The following is a 9,846-nucleotide window of genomic DNA, read 5'->3' on the forward strand; positions in this document are numbered from 1 at the left end:
TTCCTATTTTTGGGATAGTTCACCCAAAACCAGAACCTGCTTGACGCATAAGAACAAACCTCACAAACAAACCAACTGATTCTTGCACGTCAAGCAAACATGCTTGAGCTTCCGTTTACCACGACTGATGTGTGAGTTGATGAATTTTATATATGAATAAAAGCCTAAATTAAATCTGTTCATCTTATAAAGCAATCGAGTCTATTCAGATTTGGACTAAACCACTCAATTCATATGGATTATTTTTATGATCTTTTTCTGAAGCATCATAGTTGTAGTTGCGTAGCTGTCAATAGAGGGACAGAAATATCTCAGATTTCATTAAAAAGATCTTAATTTGTGTTCCCGAAGATGAACGAAAGTCTTACGGGTTTGGAATGACATGAGGATCCAGCATGCCAGCAGATGTAAATGATGACAGAATTTTCATTTTAGACTGAACTATCCCTTTCATAAATTCTACAGGTGCCTGCTACATGACAAACATGGCATTTATTATTTATAGATACAACTAAATGCTGATTTTCTCAAAGAAGGAATGTTTACAGGATGTAATCTGTCCCTGTCACTCATCTCTTCAGGGGCTTCAGAGGAATACCTGCAGGGGATGGAGTTAATCTGAAGGGGGAGTGCCGCAGGGGAGAGTATATATATACACACCTGTGGACCCTGGGAGGCTACAGCTTTTAGGCACAGTTGGACACTGTCGGAACACTAGAGAACACCTACATTTCAGCAGACTAACGGTGAGTCTCCTTTTTTTGCTCTTTGTCTATTTCCATTTACTATCCCTCCCTTTCTCTTTTTTCGTCTTTTGTTATTTTATTTGCACAACTTCAAAAACGAAATAGAGCCAAGGATGAAAAGTCACAAAGATATATATTTTTAAATTATACAAATAAAAATAGCTGGTCAGTGATCTATGCTTTTTATTAACATTTAGCATGAACAGTTGGAGATGACACTTTGTGATGTGAATGATAGTCAATATTGATGCACCACATCCTGCCATATTATGGCCAAATAATAATGGATGTTGTGCTTAAAGGGATAGTTCACCTAAAAAGGAAAATTATCCCATGATTTACTCATCCTCAAGTCATCCTATAGGCTTATATGACATTCTTCTTTCAAAATTCTTTTGTTCTTATTTTTTTTTTTGTAAATATTCTTGTTTCAGAATATAACAAAATTCCTGGCTAATCCAAGCATTATAATGGCAGTGAATAGTTGCCTCGTTTATGAAGTCCATAAAAGTGCATCATATAACTGCTCCACACGGCTTAATAAAGGCCTTCTGAAGCGAAGTGGTGTGTTTGTGTAAGAAAAATATCCAATCCCAACTTCCGGCGGATTGCCGTACGCATCGATTTACGGCGAAAGAGTGACCCTTGAATCCTTGACGCATGTGCATTGACGAACGCAGAAGCGCAGAGGATAGAGCAAAACAAAACACCGGTGAATTAGAGTCTAAAACGAGAATTTTTGGAGAAACGGTGGAGGATAGAGGGGAGAAGAGGGGCTTGAGTTTGTTGCCCAGCACTAACCACGAGAGGCGTCAAAGCTTGCGATGCTTCACATCAGGGGTTACTCTTTTGCTTTAAGTCAAATTGCGTACGGCTTTCCGCTGGAAGTTAGTTATAAAGTTTTAAATATGGATATTTGTCTTACACAAACGCGTTATTTCTGTTGTTTCAAATAGAGATGATTTAAAAATAAACTTAATTTATATAGCACATGCTAAAATACAATAAAATCTCAAAGTACTTAAACAAATACACTGTAAAACCTAACAGTTGTATATACTAAAAAAAAAAATATTTCACTGCACTCAAATATTACCGAATGCTGTGTGGACACAATGACTGAAACATAACTCAAACTGAATGAGTTTTGGGCCCTGTCCACACGAACACAGGTATTTTCAAAACCGCAGCTTTTTCTACGCGGTTTGGCTGTTCGCCCACACGCAAACGCAGTGTCCGGTTACTAAAACCGGACTTTTTTGAAAACTCCGGCCAGGGTGAAGTTTTTTAGAAACTCCGGTTACAGCGTTGTCGTGTGGATGGTGAAACCGGAGATTTAGGCTTGTTAAGTCAAAATGTGCGCCGTTCTCTCCTTTGTTTGACGTCAGTTTGTGCGCCGTTATCGCTTTTGTTTTACGTTACATGAGTCGAGTCTATGCAATGGCGGACGTAGCTTTTAATAACTCTGCTAATAGTGCTTATCACATGTAGCCTATACAGATACATGCGCAGTTATCTCATTGTATTGCAGAACAGAGGCGCCAGAATGCAATAATACAACATAGTAAGGCAAGTGTGTGAAGCTTCAGTCCACTTGGGCCTGCCCATGTGTACAGTTACCTGTCACTGAGTCCAAAGTAAACTTGTAGAAGGGTTTCACTGAGCCAATAGCATCCCTCCGTGGATGGGACCCATGTGGAAATCAGGCAGCCAATCATAGTGCGATTTTGCGTTTTGATGTGGACGGAGATTTTTTTTAAACCGTGCTTGTGTTGACGCGATTGTTTTTTTAAACGGAGGAGGAAAAACTCTGGTTATAAAAATACCCGTGTACGTGTGGACTAGGCCCTAGAACATTTCTAGTTCCCAGCATGATAATTGGATAATAATTGTATTGTTAAGTGATTAAATAAGTGATAATTGCGTATTGGTGGTGACACCTGATGATGGTTATGAGCAGAATCACTGAAGGAAAGAGAAACACAAGAACTACAACTGACTTCAGCCACAGCTTTAGATTAAATCAACTGAAGATAAAAGAAGACATTACATCTCTGAAGATCTCAGCAGAGGAGGATTGAACAACTCCACAAACAGCATTACCAGCCACACACATTACTAACCAGACTAACTTTAATTTCTGTAATTTCTGTTATATTGAAAATAATAATTAATAATAGTTTTGTTTGAATTCACCATGATGATATTATCGTCCATGCAGTGACTAACTCACTGATCTCCTTCAGAGTCTTAATAGAACCTATGTGATTCTACAGCACAAGATCCAGGATGGTTGTGGTAATCGAACAATATGTAAGATTTCAATGAATAAAGTTAATGCACAAAAGGTTTTAATCTACAACAGTAATCGGACACACACAGACATCAAGAATCAGAATATGAATCTCAACAATGGTGACATGATTCATGCCGCAATGCATTCTGGGTGCATCATGCAAAACTCCTATAATGCATTGCGGCATGAAGCGTGTCACCATGGTTGAGATTCATAGGCTGATTCTTGATGTCTGTGTGTGAGTAAATCTTGCATGAGGTCAAAGTACTTAACATACAATCTATTTTAAAACTTATTCAGCTTTTCTGATTAAAACCGTGCTGGATCTCAATTGCCTCAAAATTTTAAGTTTTGAGTCACATGTTTTTAAGTAAACAAACAATCGATTGCCTCAATTTTTTTTGAGTTCTGGTAACTTATTCGAGTGTACAGTGTGATGGATAGATGCACTTTTATGGACTGGCAACAATTCACTGCCATTATAATGCTTGGATTAGCCAGAACATTTTAGATATAACTCCGATTGTATTCCGATTGTACTCATCCGACTGAAAGAAGAATGTCATATAAACCTACACTGTAAAATCTAGTTGAGCTTACTTGAAAAAACCATGCAAAAAAAACAAGTAAAGTGAAATAGGAATAGTATGTTGTCTTAACAAACACTTACACAAGAGTTCTAGTAACTAAAAAAGTACTGTAGAGAGAACTTGACTGACTTAGTATAGCTACCATAGATGTTATCATGGTTGTGTTTTGCATGCTGAATGCTGTGTGTGACTCAAGTATGATCAACTGCAAGATATTGTTAAAAAATATAGAGGGATTATATCAACACAATTAAAAGTTCCACAGGTGTTAATGATGTAAGTGTTAGCAATAAAATTGTAAACGATCATTATATGGCATAAAGGGAAATATTACAAAGGTTCATTTCAAAAGGTGATCTTCATTTCTGAATTAATCATAGTTCATTATTCAGTCAGAAGCTAGGTCAACTTTTTAAAAGCAACCTACTTATTACTTCTCTTCCTTAAACCAAATAACTGTGATTTCTTGTTGCATCGCTGCATCAGAAATAGAGTTATAATAATATGAATGTTCCAAGAGCCCAATCAAAGTGAACACTGATCACCATAATGGTGAGTTTTGTTTTTTTTGCTTGACAGAATGGCACTCAAACTAATCAATTAATTTTAACTTAACTAATGTTAATTGTTAACTTCTGAGTAAACAAGGAATAGTATGTGAATAGTACAGATTACTGGATTTTTACAATTAAGTTAAGACTTTAAGTAAAGTTAACTAAAAAGTGTTTGTTAGAATCACTGTTAAATTATGGGCTAATTTTAATTTTTGGGTAAACTAACCCTTTAAGTCAATATACTGTACTGACTGCCACGCAGCTCTAAGCAGCATTTGGATAGAAATAAGGGACGTGGCTTTGAACTTGAACAGTTCCTCTTTTACAGAATCAGTTGGTTGGTTCCTTTCCTTTTTTCCACAGAGTAGAACTATCACTATAACTGTCTTCTTGTACAAATTGCTAGACTGAATTCTTTTAAACTATTTTCCTACATTTTTTTTTTTAATGAAGTAATTTTCTTTCTCAAATCAACAAATCTCCTATTCACAATGACTGTGTGCTCATAATAACAACAACAACAATAATAATAATAATAATAATAATAATAATAATAATAAAGTGTGCTTTGAAGCACAAAAACTTATTTGCTTTTAATTCTTTTTTTTATTGCAAGGTTGAACTTGGTCCACATGTGCGACCACAAATAACTATGTACAAAACCAGGGTTTGCTTGTCAAAAAATATATACATAAATAAAAATAAATGAAAAAAATGGGGGGTGGATTGACAACACCAGCACGGCTCCAGGATTCCCACTGCTCCTCCTTGATAACGTTAAGTATGGGTGGCCTGTCGAGTTATTATATGAAATAGTTTTGTAACAAATTCATTCCAGGCCTTAAGTGTTTTTGGTTTGGCTTTGTTAATTCTCGCTGTAGTGAGTTCTAACAGGGCAATGTATTTGAGTTCTAAGAGCCATAATTTGGCTGCTGGAATTGTAGGCTCATGCCAAATCTTGAAGATAATTTTTTTGGCCACAGGTAGAGCAGTGTGAAGAATCATGCGCTGGCTAACAGTCAGATCAAGATCTGCATCATCATTCAACAAACAGAGACTGGGGTGTTTAAGGATAACCTTGTCACAGAGTTCTGTCATAACTTGAAAGACCTCATCCCAAAAGTTGCCAATATGTTGGCACTCATAAAACGTGTTGATATAGGTTCCCACAGTATTTGAATCATAGAGTGAGCAGAAAGCAAACGTTTCATTTAGTGCAAGATATTTGGAGTAGCATACGCCTTATGAAGCAGTTTATAGTGTATTAACTGATGGGCAAGACTTTTTGACATCGTTGGAATAGTGTCCCATATCCAGTCCCAGTTTGGTTTGCAAGGAGCCAATTCCTTTTCCCATATCGTAGTAATAGGAAGCCTACCGAAGCCATGCTTGAGCAGTCTGTTGTAAATTAATGACACTGCTTCTCATGTCTGTGAAAAGTTCACACAGTCCATCAGAGGGTGAGAGTGTAAGTTACAGTTCCACGGTAATCCATAAGCGCGCATAGCGCTTCTCAACCTTAAATACATAAAGTAGGAATGTCCAGGAAGATTATAACACTCTTTCAGATCTTGAAAGGACCTTAAGCCCTGATTATCGAATAAATCATGCAGAGTATGTACACCTTTATCCGAACATGGCTTAAAAACAAAAGGTCTGTTGTCGGCTTGTGATTATGATTATGCCAAATCGGAGATTCAGATGTAAACTTAGATGAGCTTCCCATTAATTTGCACACCTCGTGCCAGATTTTTAGTTTTTCAGATTTTCAAACTTCAGGTCTTTTTTTTGATAAACTGAATAAAATATCCAGGAGCCGATGCGGAAGCACAGCTGATGCTTCCACGTCCCGCCCGGCGATCTGTGAGTCAACCTTTAACAAAGTCTTAAGAGAGCGCAGCTGACATGCCCAAAATTGTAAGTTCGGTAGTGACAAGCCTCCTTTGTCAGATCTTCTCTGCAATGTAGAGAGTTTGATTCTTGGTCGTTTCTTGTTCCAAGTGAATTTTCAAATCAAGGAATCCATTTCTTTAAAAAAGGTTCTATGGGGAGATAAAGGAGAATCATCGAGAACAGAAATAAAAGTCGAGGGAGGATATTCATTTTAATGATTGCGATCCTGCATTGCAGTGAGGTTAGAATATGCTTTTAATTCTTACAGTAGACACCTGATCTCACTGATCTGCCTTTATTTTGTGTAAGGTGGAACAGGACATGCCTGAACAAAACGTTTCCTTTTTTTTTATTTTTTAAATGGCTTGAGCCCATGGAAAACATGTTTAAATATACAAACACTCTTTTGCCCCTGTGGTCTGGCTGTCCAATTCATCTCAGGTTACTGTTAAGGTCTCATCCTGAGCAAACAAATATGACCCTTAGAAATGGCTGCATTGATTTCAGTATTGATTTCTATGTTGTGGCTTCCACTTCATGATATATATGCCTTGATCTGTTACAGACAGAATTGATCCACAATGAATCGGGTGGAAGAATGGGTTTTGGAGAACAAGGACAAGATCGAGAAAGGAGTGGAAATCATGGGGCTAGGCTGCGAGGTTTTAGCAGCCACTGTGGGACAGTTCCACCCCATCCTGGAGGCCGTGTTTTTGGCCTCGGCCGAGATCCTTGGCAACCCAGATGGCAAGGAAGCCAAGTTCCTTGTTGAGCAGTTTGAAAAGATTAACCAGAAACTCGAAGGCATTCGAGATGAAATCAACCAAATCGCTTTACAGTTGCAGCAGGCATCCATGAACAAGCAGAACTTGGACCACGAGGCGAAGATAGTCAGCCAGTACGAGAAGTTTCAAGACTTTGTCAATGCTAAGCCCAAGTTCAAGGAGATGAAGAAGGAGAAGTTTATAAGCCAGTATGAGAACACCGGTAGCGATCTGAGCATTGATGCCTTGTACAATGCTGTAACTGGAGAGAATATCTCCGGAGATGCCATACTGGACACGGTGGTGACCACAGAGCAAAGGAGCAGGAAGAAAGTGGAGGAGTTCTGTGCCAGGTTAAAGAAGATATTTGTCATTGGAATTATTGCAGTCATGGGTCACGCTGCCCTGAAAGAGGGAGCGGTAGACGAGGCCATGGTGAAGAAATGGCTGGATCGCATGGAAGACGTAGAGACACGCATGAAAGCGGCGGTGGATGACTGCATTGAGAATTTCCCCATACAGGCCAAGACGGATGTGGAGCATCAACTTCTGGAGCGGCAAGCCAGCGTTGACCCAGAGTTCGCAGGATTTATACTGGATCTCCTTGAGAAGAAATATTACTGGGTTTCTTGGTCAGTCCGGGTGTTCAACCACAGTGACAAAATAATCTTCAAGTGGTTCACTGGCAAAAAGTACCATGGAATCGGTGGAGGTGCCAACTTTTTTGATCTCCTGACCCCAAACACCATCAGAATCGTGGTGTCTTTCAGTGCAGACCCGAAACCCCTCAACAAGAGCCAAATGCTAGATCAGATTGAGGCACAGAAGCTGAAGGGAAACATGGAGTCTGTGGCTCAGGAGCTGTGGAAGACTCTTCCCGACACTTTGGTCCATGCCATTAGCAGCTTTAAGAAAGTAGAAGAGAAAAACAACTTCCAGCCAGAATGTCTCTACTTTATGAACCACGGAGAGGCATATCTGTGCATTCATTCAGAATAGATGTGTGAAACATTAAAACGGCAATCAGTCTTCTCTATATTTCTGCATTACATAAAGCAAACTGATGACTGAATTGACCTTGTGCACACACAACAAGAAAGTATATTATTGCTGGTTCTTCACTTTTATTTTTGCATGTCAATGCAAAAAAAGAATTTAAAGATAAATATATTTCTGTGACCAAACATAAATGCATAGATAGAGATTGTATTGTTTTGAAGTTAAGAATAATTTTGAAAGACCAACTGAGTCGCGAAAACTTCAACGATGGACAGATTGTAGGGTGTTTTTGTTAGTTGTGGTGTTTACAATCAAAAATCATTTCATTTAAACTTTAGATTGTAGTCTTTTCTGGAAAAATTTTATTTCCAAATGAAAACTGATGAGCATTCAAGTATAGTTATATATTCTCTGTAACCCAAGAATCATATCCATATCATGTTTATGATGTTATGTAATCGCAAATAAAAACAACTATGCTCAACAGCCATCCAGATGTGTTTAAGTTATGGACCTTATTCTTTTTATTACATTTACTGTATGTCAATATGTCACAGCCTTGTTTTCATTTACAAAAATAAAATGTCTAGTTGAATAAGGTTCATATTTTAAAGGTAATGTACTATGAGACTTATTCAAGAGAGTGAATATAAATATTTAAAATAATTTTCCTTAAAAAAAACGGTTACTTTATTGTAAGGTGTCATTGTGTAATTATATATTTAAGTACTGAGTAGCCTAATAGTGTTAACTACATGTACTTACTATAGGGTTAGGAAAGGATTAGGGTTTGGTTGAGGGTTAGTTGCATGTAATTATTCATAATTTAGTGTTGTTTCTATGGTAATTACATGTAACATATGTAACAAGGACACTGTAAAATAAAGTGCCCACAAACTTACTGTGGTAAATGTGTCAAAAATTAAAGGACAAAACTTAAATTATTTTACAATAACAAAAAAAAAGTTTGTTGTTATTGTAAAATTAGTTTTTTTTTTATTGGGAAACTATGGTTACTGTGGTAAATTCTAAAGAATAAAGGACAATACTTGTCCTGTCATTCTCTTAACAAAAATTGTACTGTGGTATTTTGGTGTAAATTTTGTAAGAGTTAAAGGACAACGCTTAAATATTTTTCTTATACGATAAACAAAACATATACACTGGAATTTTGGTGGAAACTATGATACAATATTTGTGAGGGGTAATGGACAATAGTTGAAATTCCTTCAGTCAGTGTGCAGTTGAAGGGTGTGCCACGAGCTTTAGAGAGAACCAGCACATTATCACACGCCGAGTGAGACAGCCTGCACTTTTGCTTTATTTTAATCCAACCCGTTCTCACTCCCAAGGCGTCAAAATCTGAAGTATGGTCAAGTGCCTTCCACGTCACAATGAAGACGCTAAAGGTACCCCTAGGCGTCACTATATCGATACGCAGGTGCTCCATTGATTTCAGTTGTTTGCCTCAGATCAAGATGCATTTAATTCTTTGCATTTGTAAAACCAGACATGATTTTATGAATATTTATAGGCTACTTTTATATTTTAGCGGAACTAACCCAACACTCTAAAAAAAAAAAAGGTTCTATATGGCACCAAAAATAGTTGTTGGCTCGTAATCATAGGGGAACCTTTTTTAGTGCTATATAGCACCATTTTTGGTGCTTCAGTGGTTCTTCAGCGGTTCTTCAGAGGTTCTTCACCGGTTCTTCAGAGGTTCTTCACCGGTTCTTTGACTAAGGTGCTATATAGCACCTCTGAAGAACCACTGAAGCACCAAAATTGGTGCTATATAGCATTAAAAAAGGTTCCCCTATGATTACGAGACTTTTTTTTTAGAGTGAACCCCTACCCTAAACCTACCAACTTCTAAACAATATAAAACACATAACAGGCAAATAAAAGTACAGTCACAGGTATTTATTGCAAAAATTGACCAAAAACAGTATAAAAGTATTAACTCATGTTGCATTCCAAGTCTTCTGAAGTCATACAATATCT

At 37.5% G+C, this 9,846-nt stretch overlaps 1 protein-coding gene across 1 annotated transcript; it reads left to right on the top strand.

Moving 5' to 3' along the window:
- Nucleotides 1–682: 682 nt before the first annotated feature.
- LOC307139032 (protein rapunzel-like) lies at nucleotides 683–8,331 on the top strand. Its single transcript, XM_079837808.1, has 2 exons — nucleotides 683–746; nucleotides 6,645–8,331. The coding sequence occupies exon 2, from the start codon at nucleotides 6,661–6,663 to the stop codon at nucleotides 7,840–7,842; it is 1,182 nt and encodes a 393-aa protein (XP_079693934.1). The 5' UTR covers nucleotides 683–746; nucleotides 6,645–6,660; the 3' UTR covers nucleotides 7,843–8,331.
- Nucleotides 8,332–9,846: the final 1,515 nt, after the last annotated feature.

This window comes from Gobio gobio (assembly GCF_949357685.1).
Source record: "Gobio gobio genome assembly, chromosome: 15".
NCBI lineage: Eukaryota > Metazoa > Chordata > Actinopteri > Cypriniformes > Gobionidae > Gobio > Gobio gobio.

What these genes read in the sequence shown, in the direction of transcription:
- LOC307139032 (XM_079837808.1), top strand. Translation starts at nt 6,661, where the DNA reads ATGAATCGGGTGGAAGAATGGGTTTTGGAGAACAAGGACAAGATCGAG.